At 42.6% G+C, this 18,404-nt stretch overlaps 1 protein-coding gene across 1 annotated transcript in view; it reads left to right on the top strand.

The window, feature by feature from the left end:
* The window catches only part of MEGF6 (multiple EGF like domains 6), a 153,167-nt gene extending 135,212 nt beyond the window's left edge, over positions 1-17,955 (top strand). Inside the window, exons 29-35 of the mRNA XM_073603592.1 lie at positions 7,875-8,003; positions 8,566-8,694; positions 10,302-10,430; positions 12,194-12,322; positions 13,955-14,083; positions 15,611-15,655; positions 15,791-17,955. Coding sequence (XP_073459693.1) covers positions 7,875-8,003; positions 8,566-8,694; positions 10,302-10,430; positions 12,194-12,322; positions 13,955-14,083; positions 15,611-15,655; positions 15,791-15,861 — 761 coding nt within the window. The 3' untranslated portion in view covers positions 15,862-17,955. The remainder of the gene's footprint in view (positions 1-7,874; positions 8,004-8,565; positions 8,695-10,301; positions 10,431-12,193; positions 12,323-13,954; positions 14,084-15,610; positions 15,656-15,790) is intronic.
* Positions 17,956-18,404: the final 449 nt, after the last annotated feature.

Raw genomic sequence — 18,404 nt, 5'->3', positions numbered from 1 at the left:
TTAACCGTTTTCCGCCCAGCCTATTGAAATATGATAGCGAGGCAGAAGCTCCCTGGTTCTATGAGGACGTCATATGATAACCTCCCAGTCATGCGCCTCCTGCGTGCACTACTAGTTGCCCCGTGGCTCGATCTGTCATCCGCCGGACACAGTGGATACCAGATCGGTGTACGGCCCCAGTATCATGTGATTGGTCACAGCGATTACATGACAGTTGTACACAGTAAATGGCTTTCATTCATAGCCATTCATTGTGTACTATTGTGTTGATCCCTGTGATTGGTTACAGTGATCACATTGTACAGACGGCAAATTACAGCGCCCTGTACCATGTGGTAGCTTTGGCCAATCACAGCTGTCCCAATAGTACATAATGGCTAAGAACAGATGCCATTCATAAAATTGATTGCTTATACCAGTGATAATCACTGGTATAAGCAATCCTAATTTAAAAAAAAAAATACTGATCACCTCCACAGAGTTGTATGGATGCCATTCATAAAAAGGATTGCTTATCGCAGTTATAACTGTTATAAGCAATCATAATGTTAAAAAAAAAACATAATCACCTCCCCAGAGTAGTATGGATATCATTCATAAAAAGGATTGCTTATAACAGTGATAATCACATTTTTTAAGCAATCATAATGTAAAAAAAAAATACTGATCACCTCCACAGAGTAGTATGGATGCCATTCATAAAAAGGATCCTGTCTAAATTGTCCCTAGTGTGTATGAATGTGAGTTAGGGACCTTAGATTGTAAGCTCCTTGAGGGTAGGGACTGATGTGAATGTACAATGTATATGTAAAGCACTGCGTAAATTGACGGAGCTATATAAGTAACCTGAAATAAATAAATAAATATTACAGTGCTAATCACTGTAATAAACAATCGTAATGTAAAAAAAAATATGTCTGATCACCTCCCCAGAGTGGTCCAGTGTAATTAACTATGGTAACACTGCACTGCTCTGGTCACAGTATGTACCAAAAAAAAAAAAATATTAAAACAATATGAAAAAAAAAAAAGAATGCTTAAAAATTTGAAAAAAGAAAAAAAAAAGTTTCACACAAACTAAATAATATGCAATGATTTGGTTTATTTTTTATTAAATACATTTTGCAGTATACATTTTGGCCTACATTTTTGAAGAAAAATTTCTTCATTGCAAAATTGACAGAAACTGAGAAAAAATTTTTTTTTTTCAAAATTTTCAGTTTTTTTTTCATTTATTTAGCAACCCAGTGGTGATTAAATTCCACCAAAAGAAAGCTCTATATGTCTAAACAAAAAAAAAATAAAATGTTAAAAATGTCATATGGGTACAGTGTTGCATGACTGAGTAATTGTCATACAAAGTGTGACAGCGCTGAAAGCTGAAAATTGGCCTGAGCTGGTATTGATGTGGTTAAAAATTGTGCCTTTTTTGGTTGTTTGCTGTGCCTAGGGCAGTCCATTGAAATGAATAGTCTGCCCTAAAATCCAGCATTCAGGTATGTACAAATAAGCAGACATGCTTTTTCATAGGAAATGGCTCCAGGGGGCCATTCATGGATTTCTTGCAGGCCAATAATCACCTTTTTGTGATTTTCGGCAACATTTGAGTTTTTTTTTTTTTTTGGCTGTGCCTATTTGCTTCAGGTACATGAAGGATTTATGATCAGAACTACATTTTTAATGAATCCCTTCATAAATCAAAAACTCACGCGGGGTACGTTTCTGCCATCCAATTTCCCTGAGGTGTCATTAGCTTGGTTCAGTTACTTTTCATTTAGAACAGCAGCCGGGTGGTTTGTGTGAATTGCGCACACTGGTTCACACGATGGGCATATACTGATTTAAAGAGAAATATCGGTGGGACTTTATATGAGCCATGACTATACGGTACACAGGTCTCCATCCCTATTTAATTGGTAAGAAAGGGGAAAGGGGGGGGAAAGGGGGCAATGGAACTTTATATGAAACAAAACACTTGGGTAGATTGAATCAATCAATATGACCAGAATAGTTTATTGTAAACACAAAAGAGTGTAGTGCAATAGATAACATTAATAGCAGTGGCATCGCTAGGGGGTGGCTTTTGGGGCTATAGCCCCGAATCCCGGGCCCATACCCCAGAGTCTCTGCAGGGGTCCCCAAGGGGAGGGGAGGTTCTCTGGGGACCCTGATGTAACGAGGGGGGCTCTATGGGGACCCTAATGTAAGGGGGGGGCTCTCTGGGGACCCTGATGTAAGTGGGGGGGCTCTCTGGGGACACTGAAGCAAGGGGGAGGGTCTCTGGGGACCCTGATTTTATGGGGAAGGCTCTCTGGGGACCCTAATGTAAGGGGGGCTCTCTGGGAACCTTGATGTAAGTGGGGGGTTCTCTGGGGACCCTGATGCAAGGGGGAGGCTCTCTGAGGACCCTGATGTAAGGAGGAGGGCTCTATGGGGACCCTAATGTAAGGGGGGGCTCTCTGGGGACCCTGAAGCATGGGGGGGCTCTCTGGGGACCCTGAAGCAAGGGGGAGGGTCTCTGGGGACCCTGAAGCAAGGAGGAGGGTCTCTGGGGACCCTGATTTTAAGGGGGAGGCTCTCTGGGGACCTAATGTAAGTGGGGGGCTCTCTGGGAACCTTGATGTAAGTGGGGGGTTCTCTGGGGACCCTGATGCAAGGGGGAGGCTCTCTGAGGACCCTGATGTAAGGAGGGGGCTCTATGGGGACCCTAATGTAAGGGGGGCTCTCTGGAGACCCTGATGTAAGTGGGGGGCTCTCTGGGGACCCTGAAGCAAGGGGGAGGCTCTCTGGGGACCCAGATTTTAAGGGGGAGGATCTCTGGGGACCCGGATTTAAGGGGGAGGCTCTCTGGGGACCCTAATGTAAGGGGGGGGGGCTCTCTGGGAACCTTGATGTAAGTGGGGGGCTCTCTGGGGACCCTGATGTAAGTGGGGGGGCTCTCTGGGGACCCTGATGTAAGTGGGGGGCTCTCTGGGGACCCTGATGTAAGTGGGGGGCTCTCTGGGGATATATATACGCACACATGTACATTACTGTATATACATGTGTACGCCCACCCAAGCGTATGACTTTCTTTACCACACTGTTATGGGCTCTAGCCCCAGATCTTTTGTAGATTTAGCAACGCCCCTGATTAATAGTAAATCAATATGCAATTGGCAGAATTTTTAGGCATGATAAATACATCACACAATAAAATTCATAATAGTAGCATTCTTACACATGATTGGTAATGACACTGCAGTACACTCACAAGTGTATAAAAATTGTAACCAATAAAAAAAATGATGATTCAAACAAATCAAACCCATAGTAGACACATGGTTAATGTGGCATAACATCCAATAGGAAAAGCTCGACACGTTTCATGGCTTGTTTCCACTCATCAGGAACAGCTAAACATTGGGGGTACCTATGGTAGATAATCGATTAATAATCAACGGTAATTGATTATAGAGGGCAGAGAGGGAACAACAACTAATGTCCTAGCAACTTATACCTATAGGTAGAGAATAACATCTGTAGATAATGGTAATGGTGATATTGATTGGAGGCACTGAGAGGTGAGGAAAACACCCCCCCCCCCCCCACCCCGGGAGCTGAGGTGACATCCATGATAGGCAGGCGGGTCAGTATGGGAAGTGGGAACCACACGTGTAACCATGTGTCTACTATGGGTTTGATTTGTTTGAATCATCAATCGATTTTGTATTGGTTACTATTTTTATACTTGTGAGTGTACTGCAGGTTCATTACCAATCATGTGTAACAATGCTACTATATTATGAATGTTACTGTGTCATGTATTTATCATGCCTAATAATTCTGCCAATTGCATATTGATTTACTATCAATGTTATCTATTGCACTACACTCTTTTGTGTTTATAATAAACTAATCTGATCATATTGATTGATTCAATCTACCCAAGTGTTTTGTTTCATATAAAGTCCCATTGCCCCCTTTTTTTTCCCCCTTTCTTACCAATATACTGTTTTAAAGCTCAACTCCGGGGAGAGTAAAAATCCTCCATTGCACCAGATCTGCCCCCTCACTGCAAGGATTATATGTTCATTTCAGTCCAGGGAATGGGGAAAAAGCAGGTTCACTTAACCGATTCTCTGCTTCCTCCGCCCCAGCAGATGGCGCTCCCCTCTACTATTCACCCTCTCTATTTGTCCTGTTTGCCATTGGCTGATAAATTATATAAATGATAAGGATATGTAGAACAAGGCACCGCATCCCAGTAAATGAAAATGACATGGAAATATCAGAGAGGGGGAGGTTTAAGGTGCCTGAATCAAGATGCCAGACCAGGGGGGTCTTCAAACTATGGCCCTCCGGTTGTTCAGGAACTACAATTCCCATCATGCCTAGTCCTGTCTGCGAATGTCAGAGTTTTACAAAGCCTCATGGGACGTGTAGTCCCGCCATAGCTGGAGGGCCGTAGTTTGGAGATCCCTGTGCTAGACTATTGCATATTATAAAATGCAACAAAATTTTATTTCATACATTACCGCTTCAGCCCCGGAAGAATTTACCCCCTTCCCGACCAGAGCGTTTTTTGCGATTCGGCACTGCGTCGCTTTAACTGACAATTGCGCGATTGTGCGACGTTGTACCCAAACAAAATTGACATCCTGTTTTTTCTCACAAATGGAGCTTTCTTCTGGTGGTATTTGATCGCCTCTGCGGTTTTTATTTTTTGCGCTATAAACAAAAAAAGAGCGACAATTTTGAAAAAATGCAATATTTTTTTACTTTTTGCTATAATAAATATCCCCAAAAAATATATTAAAAAAAAAAACATTTTTTTTCCTCAGTTTAGACCGATATGTATTCTTCTACATATTTTTGGTTAAAAAAAAAATCACAATAAGCGTTTATTGATTATATTAATTATATTATAATATTGATTATGGTTTGCGCAAAAGTTATAGCGTCTACCAAATAGGGAATAATTTTATGGCATTTTTATTAATATTTTTTTTTTTTTTTTACTAGTAATAGCAGCGATCAGCTTTTTTTTTTTTTTTTTTCTTTTTCTTTTTAATTTTTTTTTCTTTTTTTATACTTTTTTTTTTATCGTGACTGCGACATTATGGTGGACACATCAGACACTTTTGGTGCTATTTTGGGACCATTCACATTTTTACAGCGATCAATGCGATTAAAAATGCACTGATTACTGTGAAAATGTGACTGGCAGTGATAGGGGTTAACCAGGAGGGGGCGCTGCAGAGGTTAAGTGTGTCCTAGGGAGTGATTCTAACTGTGGGGGGAGGGGCTATGTGTGACACGACACTGATCACCGTTCTTCCTCTCCGTGAGACGATCGCGGGTATCCCCACGGACATCGAATCCTCGGGACCTGCAGTCGGACTCACGAAGCTCGCGGCGGGCGCCTGCTATCCGGACTTCGCGAGATCACATACAATAACGTGATTTCGCACAGCGGAGCCAACCTGCCGCAGTAAAACTGCGGCGGCTGGTCCGCAACTGAGTAAAAAAGATATACTAATCTTCTTTTAAAATATTATATTTTTAACAGCAAAAAATGAGCAAATATATACGAAATATACCGTACAACAATATTTTCTCGACATGTTTCGCCTGGATATGGCTTCTTCAGGAGATTTAATTTTTTGTACAGCATATTCACCCGAAGAAATCTTCTGGTCAGTGTGCAAGCACACCAAGGCCAAGGGACTACCAGCAGTAGGATATCAGTGTGTCATAGGAGAACCATAATGGCACAATAGAGATCTGTAGAACTGCAAGGCAATATCTGCTGGGAAGATTTAAATTTCCAGGCTGCAATTTTCATGATGCGGCCATCCACCATGCAGTCATCTAGGAACCTCATATGACTAGTGTTTATCAAAAGATCTATTGGACTTTAGGTTTGGGGAGTGGGATGTCTGTGGAGATTGGTGTAGTGTTGTAGCTATCTTCCAACAGCTTCTGTCCCCCTTTTTTTCCAACTTTTGAAAGCCTTTTGTCATTGTAATCTTTTGGCTCCCTCCGGTGGTTGATGAAAATAATTGCAGCCTGGAAATTGAAATCTTCCCAGCAGATATTGTCTTTCAGTTCTACAGATCTCTATTGTGCCATTATGGTTCTCCTATGACACACTGATACCCTACTGCTGGTAGTACCTTGGCCTTGGTGTGCTTGCAAAAAAAAAGTCTCCTGAAGAAGCCATATCCTGGCGAAACTGTAAATGTAGAGAAAATATTGCTGTACAGTATATTTCGTATATATTTGCTCATTTTTGTTGCTGTTAAAAATATCTTTTTAAAGAAGATTGTTTTTTTCATAAATGAAAAAAGATAAGTTTTGTTACATTTTATAATATGCAATAGTCTAGCATCTTAGACCTGGGACTGGAGGTGTCCTCAGGGTCTGAGGTCAGGGGTGCACTCTGGTACTGTAGGTGTCCCCAGGGTCAGGGGTGCACTCTGGGGCTAGAGAGACCCAGGGCTGGACGGGCAAAGGTCAGGGTGCCTCTGGGGCAGCAGAGGTCTCCATGGTCAGAGGTCAGGGATGCACTCACGGACTGGAGAGGTCCTCATAGTCAGAGGTCAGGGATGGACTCTGGTACTGGAGGTGTCCCCAGGGTCAGAGTTTGGGCATGCAGTCTGGGAATTGAGGTGTCCCCAGGGTCAAGGGTGCACCCATGGACTGAAGAGGTCCCTATGTTCAGTAGTCGGGCTGCACTCTAAAACTGGAGGTGTGCCCAGGGTCCAAGGTCAGGGGTGCACTCTGGGACTGGAGCTGTGCCCAGGGTCCAAGGTCATGGGTGCTCTCTGGAACTGGAGGTGTCCCCAGGGTCTAAGGTCAGGGGAGCACTCTGAGGCTGCAGAGGTCTCTGTGGTCAGAGGTCAGGGGTGTGCCCACGGACTGGAGAGGTCCTCATAGTCAGAGGTCAGGGGTGAACTCTAGTACTGGAGGTGTCCCCAGGGTCAAAGTTTGGGCATTCACTCTGGGAATGGAGGTGTTCCCAGATTCAGGGGTGCACTCATGGACTGGAGAGGTCCCTATGGCCAGTGGTTGGGGTGCACCTTGGGACTGGAGGTGTGCCCAGGGTCCAAGGTCAGGGGTGCACTCTGGAACTGGAAGTGTCCCCAGGGTCTGAGGAGGTCAGGGGTGCACTCTGAGACTAGGGGTGTGCCCAGGGTCTGAGGTCAGGGGTGCACTATGGGACTGTAAATGTCCCCAGGGTCTGAGGTCAAGGGTGCAGTTTGGTACTGGAGGTGTCCCCAGGGTTAGGGGTACACTCTGGGGCTAGAGAGATCCTCATGATCAGAGATCAGGGGTGCACTCTGGGACTGGAGGTGTCCCCAGGGCCTGAGGTCAGGGGTGCTCTCTGGTACTGGAGGTGTCCCCAGGGTCTGAGGTCAGGGGTGCACTCTGGTACTGGAGGTTTTCCCAGGGTCAGGGTGCACTCTGGGGTTAGAGAGATCCTCATGGTCAGAGATCAGGGGTGCACTCATGGATTGGAGAGGTTCCTATGGTCAGAGGTCAGGGGTGCACTCTGGTACTGGAGGTGTCCCCAGGGTTAGGGGTGCAATCTGGGGCTAGAGAGATCCTCATGGTCAGAGATCAGGGGTGCACTCTGGTACTGGAGGTGTCCCCCAGCCCAGGTCAGAGGTGCACTTTTGCGCTAGAGAGAGAACCTCATGGTTAGAGGTCAGGAGGGCACTCATGACCTGGAGAGGTCCCTATGGTCAGAGGTTGGAGTGCACTCCGGGTCTAGTATGTTCCCAGCAACAGTAGGCTGCCTGTGCAGGATGGGACAATGAAACAATGTATATAATACAGGATCGATTAACCTGATCTTCTGTTGTAATCAATACATTTCTGTGTTCTAGAGTGTGCCAAGGATCACTTTGGTGAAGATTGCAGACAGCTTTGCTCCTGCAAGAATGGAGCTCTGTGTGACCCGGTGAATGGATCGTGCCGATGTGGCTTGGGGTGGATGGGCCCTACCTGCGAGGAAGGTAAACTGCCTCCAATGTGTACTTTTGTTAAAGTCACTCTATACAAAGCTAATAATTCAGGCTCTAGAGAGATAAACCCCCAACACCCTGTTATCCCTCGGATACTCTATTGGTGAGATCTTTGTCCTTCGAGGGTCTGTACACCTGCTGTTTCCATTTTGAGAGGTTCCACCATCCCTGTGATGAGTTCCTGAGTCTGTACACCTGCTGTGCCCATTATGAGGGGTTCCACCAACCCTGTGATGAGTTCCTGGGTCTGTACATCCGCTGTGCCCATTATGAGGGGTTCCCACCATCAGTCCAGGAGTGGATCCGGTACAACTGTGCAAGACTGAAGGGATGGTGGAAGGTCAGATTTAAAGGGGTAAAACCCGGGAATTGTACATGTATTGCTGAGATGTTCCACACACGTGTCTTTAGTTGCGCCGAAAGACACTTTAATGATTCCGTAGCTGTGAAGTGTGGGCATTGCACAGATGATCCTCCTGGGTACACTTGGTGAGTAGTGATTAGAGCGCAGCGCTCCACAGATGTCATTCATTTTTATCTGCATTTGTTTCAGCTTGCCCCCCGGGGAAATACGGCCCCTCCTGTCAGATGGAGTGTTCCTGCCTCCACAATGGCACATGTGATCGAGTGTCGGGCACTTGTCACTGTACGAAGGGCTACTACGGAAATCAGTGCCAACACGGTGAGCCACCCTGATAGGCCAAACAATTCTAGGACACATTACATGTATCGCTTATAGACCCAATAGAAGTAAGCGTCTGACACATGGAGGGTGCACAGCGAAGGACACACCTTTCTGTCTTTTTTTTTTTTTATGAAGCCGCGTCCTTTAACAGCAAAGATTACATCCTGGATGTTGTTTCTTAATTTTTTATTTTAATTTGTAGAAGTTTTTATTTGCAATTATTTATTCTTTAATTTTTTTTTAAATTAATTTTAATTGTATTTTTTTAATTAATGTTTCATTTTATTTTTTAATTACTGTTTAATTAAAATTTTTATTTTTTAAAATTGAATTTCTCATTTTCATTTTAAATTGATTTTTAATTTTAACTTGCCAACCTTCACATTGAAAACCTAAACTAAAAAAAGGAATTTTTTTTTTTTCTTTCTTTTTTTTTTTTCTTTTTAGTTTGTAACTCCACTCAAAGTCTGTTAGATTAAAAAAAAAATACTCTAAAGGGGTCTATGTTTAAAACATTCACTGTACGAATGTGACAAAAAACAAAACAAAACGCACAGTCAGAATGAATAATTGCCGTATTTTCTCTAATAAATGTAGTTCCTAGATCATCATCACCATCTAGTGGCCATAATGTCTTTGTAGAGCTATGCCCTTCAACAGCAAAGATTACGTCCTGGATGCTGTTTCTTAATTTTAATTTGTAATAGTTTTTATTTGTAATAAATTTTTATTTTTTTATTATTAATCGTAATTGTATTTTTGAATAAATGTTTCATTTTATTTATTTTTGTATTTTATTTTTTTAAATTAAGTTATTTATTTTTTATTTTAATCATTTTTTTTCATTTAAATTTGATTTATTTATTTTTTTTAAATTCACTGTTCCTAATGAAGTTTCACATATATTTTGGGGTGTTACCCGTTAATGACGCTATCAAGCCCCCTGATGGACAATACATATATAGAATTGATTTTTCTATTATAATATTAATATTCATTTTTCAGTTAAGTTTTGACACCCAAGGTTGATCATTACATGCAATTTTTCATTAGTTATTTTTATAGATTATATACAATTATGTTTGTATGGCAAAAGTTGCGCACTTAATCGCAACTATATAATTTTAACTTTAACCATTATTTTCTTTTTTAATGAAAATGTAATACAATTTTTTTATTTATCGTTTAATTTTTATTTATTTTTATTTTAATCATTTTTTTTTCATTTACATTTTTTATTGATTTTTAATTTTAACTTTACCCAACCTCCACATTGAAAACCTAAACTAAAACATGGATAAAGAATGAATGATTGCCGAATTTTCTCTAATAACCGTAGTTCCTAGATCATCATCACCATCTAGTGCCCATAATGTGTCTCCCCCCCCCAGTACCTCAATCATAGAAAAAAAGAATACATTATGGCCACAAGATGGCGCTATCAATATAGGACATACAGTAGATACAGTATATTAGAGAAAATACAGCATTTTTTGTGTTTTTTTTGGTAATTGGATCCCCTTGGCAGGCTGGTAGGGATGAGTGTTGAAGTTTATTGTTGGCTCTTGCTATGCCGGAAAGTCTAATGTGATTCGTTGTTGTAGGTTGTCCACCTGGATTCCATGGAGAAAACTGCCGGGAGAGATGCCAGTGTGAAAATGGAGCATCATGTGACCCTGCCACCGGCATCTGTCTGTGCCCGTCCGGCTTCTATGGTGAAGAATGTGAGAGAGGTCAGTCCTGGCACATCACCAAACGGTTAACGTCAAACTCCAATTTTGGTACATGATGTAATGACGGCTTATTGCATTTGGACACGAGACACCCGTAACCGGGGCTTCCTGTCAGTGGGAATGCGGTGGAATGCAGTTCTGGCAGGAGGGGGGTTGGGAATACTGGCGGGTCTATTGATGCTGGGAGTCTATTGTCACTGGGCGGTGGGGGGAATTGGTGTTGCTAAAGGGATCTGTTGTTGATCTATTGTTGCTGGTGGGAGGCTATTTTGTTGTTAGGGGGAGGGGTCTATTGTTGCCAGGGGTATCTATTGTTGCTGGGGAGATCTATTGTTGCCGGTGGGAGGTATTTTGTTGCTGGGTGATCTGTTGTTGCTGGTGGGGGGTATTTTGTTACTTGGGGATCTATTGTTGCTGCTGGGGATCTATTGTTGTCGGTGGGGGGATTTTGTTGGTAGAGGACCTATTGTTGTTGGGGGGGAACTACTGTTTTGGGGAAGTCTATTGTTGCTGACAGGTCCATTAATGCTAGGGGATCTATTGTTGCTAATGGAGGTCTATTGTTTCTGTTTGGGAATCTATTTTTGCCAGTAGGGGTCTATTATTGCTGGGGGAATCTACTGTTGCTGGGGGAACATATTTTATTTATTGGGGGTCTATTGTTGCTGATAGGGGACTATTGTTGCCTTTGGGGGATTCATTGTTGCCAGTAGGCGGTATATTATTGCTGGGGGTGTCTATTGTTGCCAGGGGAATCTATTGTTGCTGGGAGGTGATATATTATTGTTGGCGTGTCTATTGTTGCTGATAGGGATCTATTATTTCTGTTGGGGGGGTCTATTGTTGGTAGGTGGTACATTATTGCTGGGGGGTCTATTGTTGCTGATAGGGGTCTATTATTTCTGTTGTGGGGTCTATTCTTGCTAATAGGGGTCTGTTATCGCTGTTGGGGGGATCTAATGTTGCCAGTGGGCTGTATATTATTGCTGGGGGTGTCTATTATTGCCAGGGGAATCTATTGTTGCTGGGAGGTGATATATTATTGTTGGCGTGTCTATTGTTGCTGATAGGGATCTATTATTTCTGTTGGGGGGGTCTATTGTTGGTAGGTGGTACATTATTGCTGGGGGGTCTATTGTTGCTGATAGGGGTCTATTATTTCTGTTGTGGGGTCTATTCTTGCTAATAGGGGTCTGTTATCGCTGTTGGGGGATCTAATGTTGCCAGTGGGCTGTATATTATTGCTGGGGGTGTCTATCATTGCCAGAGGGATCTATTGTTGCTGTTTGAGGGTATTTTGTTGCTTTGCCGTACAGTGGTATTCTCCTGGTTTGGTTTATTCTTCTGAATGAAGAACATTCAACCTGGAGAGAGAATAGTGTAGTACACATGGCTGCCCCACTGCACACCAAGGCATTCTCTGATTGGAGAGGGGGGGCAGTGACTTCAAACACTCCACCCCCTCCAATCAAAGAATGCCTTAAAAAAAAAAAAAAAAATACTAAGCAATCTATGAATGGCAGCAGTGAGGATCAAGCGCCCCCCTGTGGTCAGTGTGCAGAAAGGGAAGCTGCTAACACAGGACCTGGAAGCTCATGGCTACCACTGTAGTAGCACCGACCAATTGTCGGCTTCCCCAGCAGCCCGCTAGATATGAGGTGTGTGTGTGTGTGTGTGTGTGTATATACATACATATACACAGCTTTTCATAAACCTTCTTACATCTTCTGTGACTTTCTAGACTTTTTCTTCTCTTATTCCAGTTTGTGAGACGGGAACATATGGAGAAAACTGCGAGAAGCTGTGCCAGTGTGAAGGGAACGGAGCGTGCGATCCAGGGAGCGGAGCCTGTATATGTCCCCCGGGGAGGACCGGAGCAACCTGTGATATAGGTGACCGATAGTGTTTAATTATAGACTTCACCATCACCCCAATCCACATTAAGTTGCAATGTACTGTGTATATATACTGTGTGTATATTTTATTATTTTAAATTGTGTGTGTATGTATATATATATATATATATATATATATATATATATAAAAATCTACACACCCCTGTTGATAAAATGTCAGGTTTCTGTGATGTAAAAAAAAAAAAAAAAGAGACAAAGATAAATCATTTCAGAACTTTTTTCACCTTTTAATGTGACCTATAAATTGTACAACTCAATTGAAAAACTAACTAAAATCGTTTAGGGGGGGTAAAAATAAAAAAAAATAAAAATAATGTGGTTGCAAAAGTGTGCACACTCTCTAATAACTGGGGATGTAGCCGTGTTCAGAATTAAGCAATCACATTCAAACTCATGTTTAAATAGGAGTCAGTACACACTGCCATCATTTAAAGTGCCTTTTGAAAATAAAATAAAATAAAATATGAAACCCAAAATCACTTGCTTTTCAAAGAAAAAAAATAAATAAATAAATAAAAAATAATGAACACCCAAAATCACTCGTGACCAGGACATTTTTATAGATAGGCAGCTCCTATCCTCATATTGATTAGTGGTTCCAAATTGATAAGAACTATAAAATAGTTAAAATATATAAAACTACTGCAGTAGGGAACAGACACAAAAGATACGCTCCGCATCTTTCCGAATAACTGTTCTGCTTTATTATGAAGCAGTTGAAGGTTTTTATACACATGATTACGTAGGTATCACATTAATATTACAATTGTACTTGTATGGTAACAAGGGGCGTAACATAGGCAGGCTAATTCTAATCAGGACTCGAAAGAATGCAAACATGTAATGAAAACCTTATTAGTGCCGTGTGCACAGTGAGGGCAGTGTGCAATACATACAAAATACAATACAATTATATACAGAACTTACAAATATCCATTACACTCGCTTTTCAAAGAAGAGAGAAAAAAAAATATGAAGAACACCCAAAATCACTTGCTTTTCAAAGAAGAAACAAAAGCTGAAAAAACAACAACGTTCCCCTTAGTAATATGTACACAGCAGGAACACACAGTCGCACCACAACTAGAATTGCCCTTGCAACCAAGTATGTGACTTGATTTCATTTGATTCAGAAGCACTCGGTGAAGTAAGGCAGTGCTGGAAAATAATGGTGGCCACACAAAATATTGACACTTTGGGCCCAATTTGGACATTTTCACTTAGGGGTGTACTCACTTTTGTTGCCAGCGGTTTAGACATTAATGGCTGTGAGTTGAGTTATTTTGAGGGGACAGCAAATTTACACTGTTATACAAGCTGTACACTCACTACTTTACATTGTAGGAAAAGAATGTAAAATTTGTCATTTAGCTCAGATATGAAATGTTACCACCGGATGCGTTGGGGCTACGATGGCACCTATTTCCAGCACAGCCCCAATGTGTAGACAAAAGGTTTGTGGAAGAAATGGTAAACCGGGCAGTGCGCTGTGTGTGAGGATTCAGATGGAAGCCGTCGTTCCCCTAGCTTTGAGGTCACTAGCACTCCTATCTGTACATTGAGGGAGCTAGTAAGTGGGTCTGAGGCTTCTTACTTGTCTCTTCACAGACTGCAGAACAAACTACTATGGACCCAACTGCAGCCTGAGCTGTGAGTGCGGCTGGAATTCCCAATGTAACTCCATGACCGGAGGCTGCATCTGTCTGCAGAGATTTATTGGCCACAACTGCCGAGAAGGTAAATTCCAGACTTTTCCTGTCTGTCTTACTGCTATGGAGAGACCGGATACTGTACAGAGCTCTGTACACTCTGTTCTGCCCCACTAACCCACCACCATGATTGAGTTCTTTTGCCCAATAACCCACCACCATGATTTAGTTCTTCTGCCCAATAACCCACCACCATGATTGAGTTCTTCTGCCCAATAACCCACCACCACGATTGAATTATTTTGCTCACTAACCACAACTGCCGAGAAGGTAAATTTCAGACTTTCCCTGTCTGTCTTACTGCTATGGAGAGACCGGATCCTGTACAGAGCTCTGTACACTCTGTTCTGCCCCACTAACCCACCACAATGATTGAGTTCTTCTGCCCAATAACCCACCACCATGATTGAGTTCTTCTGCCCAATAACCCACCACCACGATTGAATTATTTTGCTCACTAACCACAACTGCCGAGAAGGTAAATTTCAGACTTTCCCTGTCTGTCTTACTGCTATGGAGAGACCGGATCCTGTACAGAGCTCTGTACACTCTGTTCTGCCCCACTAACCCACCACAATGATTGAGTTCTTCTGCCCAATAACCCACCACCATGATTGAGTTCTTCTGCTCACCAACCCACCACCATGATTGAGTTCTTCTGCTCACTAACCCACCACCATGATTGAGTTCTTCTGCTCACTAACCCACCACCATGATTGAGTTCTTCTGCTTCAATAACCCAACCATGATTGAGTTCTTCTTCCCAATAACCCACCACCACGATTGAATTATTTTTCTCACTAACCCACCACCTTGATTTAATTCTTTTGCCCCACTAACCCACTACCATGATTGAGTTCTTCTGCCCACTAACCCACTACCATGATTGAGTACTTCTGCCCAATAACCCACCACTATGATTGAGTTCTTCTGCCCAATAACCCACCACCACGATTGAATTATTTTGCTCACTAACCCACCACCATGATTTAATTCTTTTGCTCCACTAACCCACTGCTATAATTGAATTATTCTGCATGCTAACCCAACACCATGATTGAATTCTTCTACCCACCACCACCACTGAATTATTTTGCCCACAAACCCAACCACCATTGTTGAATTACTCTACCTTCCAACCCACTATGATGATATCCGCAAACGAAATGGATTCAATACAAAAGTGTCTCACGAAGAGTAATTACTGACCATAGCCTGCACAATTTCCCATTTAGATTCCATTGACACTCTTTGGGTGGAAGAGCCAACCAGTGGCGCTATCGGCACAGTGATGGGTGTCTTCTCAATATACCTTTCACTTATAGTGAGTTATAGTGTATGTAAACCTTACTACTGATTTTCTAGGGGACTAACATATGGAATAAATGCAAAAACAGCTATGGTAGGGAAAGGGTTAAAGGGGATAAAACATGGGAAAATGGGCATGACCACAGATGTTCTACAACGTGGCACCAGAAACGTTCTCAGCGTTCTCACTGAATTGCCTTGTTAAAACGGTAATAACGACATTTTAACTGTCTGTGCTCTTTTGCAGGAGGCCCACCACAACTTATGTCAGAGCAACTCCAAGCACTTCTAAGTAAGTACTCTATAGTCCAAGTCTGTAAACCTGTCTACTGTGTTATTTCAGCTCTACAAAAAGCAAGCCCTCACCCCCACCCCATCGTTTGCTGTCCCAAGGCACAATCAGCATCTTATTTTCTATCTCTTCCAGATGCACCACCACGACCTCCACATCAGTCCTCGGTTAGATATTTAATAAATTCAAGTAAGCAAAAGCCATAGACAATTATTTTTTTTCTTAGGAATATAAATCATGACAAGCCACTGTACGACCGCTATTTGACCTGTAAAGGAAACAGACGACTAAGAACTTTTTTTCAAAAAGGACGCCAAGAGCGAAAGACGACTTGTGTTAATTAAACTTGAAGGTCCGAGTTGAAAGGACCAGATGGGACATCCCATATGCCTTGTTGAGTCACGACCAATGACACACACCGGAATTCAGCGTTTGATCTCTTGAGAATTCAGTTTCTGTTGCTTAAATGGAAGTGAAGATGAATTATCTTTAAAAAGGCCGGAGAGAAATTTAAAGTGCAAGTGTGTTGTTTTGGGTTAAAGTGATACGGTAAGCAGGAGGACCTTATATTCCATGGTGGAACTTCATAAGCCCAACTGATATCTTGGAAGCCTCATGACATGACTATTTGGAAGCTCCCAGGCTAGATGAACGTAACCAAGGAATGTTCTTGGCGTTGGTACGACTTGGTCTTCATACGTCACACTATTTTAAACTTGTTAGTCTTATTCAAGGAAAAAAAAAATGTCTATTTATGTCAGAAACTTTACAAGACTGGACGCTCTTTGAAACTCCAGCCAAAGGGCTGTAGGTATCTGGAGGCCACGTGTGTTGTACAAAAAGACTATTCCGAAAAAAAAAAGTTTCAAGCCTGAGGGACTATTTACTATGCCTGCCCGTGCTTGGCCCCGTCCGCTAAACAAATCTCAATCTGATTTGTGCCGTCACAACAATGGACATGGAGCCCACCCTGCATCTGGCATCCTTAGATTTATTGCCAGGCTTTCTACTGAAGAGCGCAGCCAACTGCTGGAGACCAGAAGATGTTTGGAAGTCAAATACAGCTGTATGTCAGACTCTGTCCAAGTTGGTGGGGAAAACTGGGTGCCACCAACAGTTTAAGTTTTCCAAAAATGATGTAGAGTTTCATTGTTGCTTTGTTTCCGAGTTTCATATTGGTTGAGAAGATTATTGAAGAAATAGGTTGTCTCCACAGGGTGGTACAATAGGGGTATTCGGAGGCCCGTCCCAAAAGTTAGGAGAATAGTGTAGATACATTTAGAATATGGACTTTTTAGGCACATAGACTTCAACACATTATATAAAAATGGAGGGTACAAATCAAGTATATCATAAAATTAAAGTGGAACTTTAGTCAGAAAATGAAGTCCTGCTAGATCTCTTCAGGCTGGCCTTTTTTGCAGGTATAGATATAAAAAATAAGTGCTGATACTCTTTAAAATCGAGTAATACAAAGGGGCTGATTTACCAAAACTGGAGAGTGCAAAATCTGGTTCAGCTCTGCATGGTAGCCAATCAGCTTCTAACTTCAGTTTGTTCAACTAAGCTTTGACAATAAAACCTGGAAGCTGATTGGCTGCCATGCAGAGCTGCACCAGATTTTGCACTCTTCAGTTTTGGTAAACCCCCCCCCCACAGTCTCACCCTGCTCTGCACATGCTCAGTTGCTCTCCATTTTTAGGCACAGCCAAGTTTGTAGAGGCAAAATCTGCTGACAGCTTTAAAACAGAATAAAACTTTCCTATTCCTTACAGCCAAGGAAGTTGCTTCTGTTTGATCTGTAACTACCATGGCGCTACACATGTAGCCATTGTGCACCGGCCATTTGACAGTTTGGTTGAGGACACAAGCAAATGTGACAGTTAGCAATCCCGTCATTTCAGGAATCTGTTTATTTGAAACCCTTAAAATCGATGGGTTTACTTCCGCTTTATGATTTACTGCTGTTCAGGGGACCTGAGCTTCAGCAAAATGGCCAAAAAAAAACGGAGCAATGCTGGAAGCAATTTACAGCACACACACTTTTGATAGCATAATTATTAATGTAGAATGCATGTTCCTTGCTAAAGAACATTATTTTTTATCAAGTCGTTATGGGTAAACTTCCGCTTTAGGCTCGGTTCACACCGATGTGGTGAAAATTGATGCGATTTCTGCTTTGACAGGTGGGAAGTTAATGCATTTTCTGAGGGGACCGGGCGTAGCTGAAGATTAAATTCCACACCTGCACTAATCTCTCACAGGACACTTTCTTTTTCTTTAACCAGATCAAAATCTTACCACGTCGACAGAGCCATTGATAAGGCAGCACAGCCAGCCCTCTTGTACTGGGCCCCATCAGTTACAAAGGGGGGCCTGGGCACCTTCTGAGGAGGAGGGCCGACTGCACTGTCTTGTTGTAGACTCCGATCCTTTTCTGCCTCCCCCTGGAGCGCTTCCAGCTTCTCCCTCCCTCTGGCTGCATTGCAGGGGGATTGGTTCTGGTACATGCGCCCGTTCCATTTGGTGTCCAGGCCCCTGCCCCCCCCCCCCCCCCCCGTGTGCCCCTTTCCCCCCCGCAGCATTGCCGGCACACGGGGGGGGATGTCATTTACTAGCCCCATCCTTTTCCTGAAGGAACACAGTGAGTGATCGGTACCAATCACTGCTGTGTCCATTCTCTGAAACATAATAAACAGTGTTTACTAGGCTTCAGTTTGTGAATGAGCAGGAGGCCTCAGAGTGTTTC

This window comes from Aquarana catesbeiana, linkage group LG10, assembly GCF_042186555.1.
Source record: "Aquarana catesbeiana isolate 2022-GZ linkage group LG10, ASM4218655v1, whole genome shotgun sequence".
Taxonomy (NCBI): domain Eukaryota; kingdom Metazoa; phylum Chordata; class Amphibia; order Anura; family Ranidae; genus Aquarana; species Aquarana catesbeiana.
Note: the sequence above shows the minus strand (reverse complement) of the source record. Positions and strands in the feature narration are given on the sequence as shown.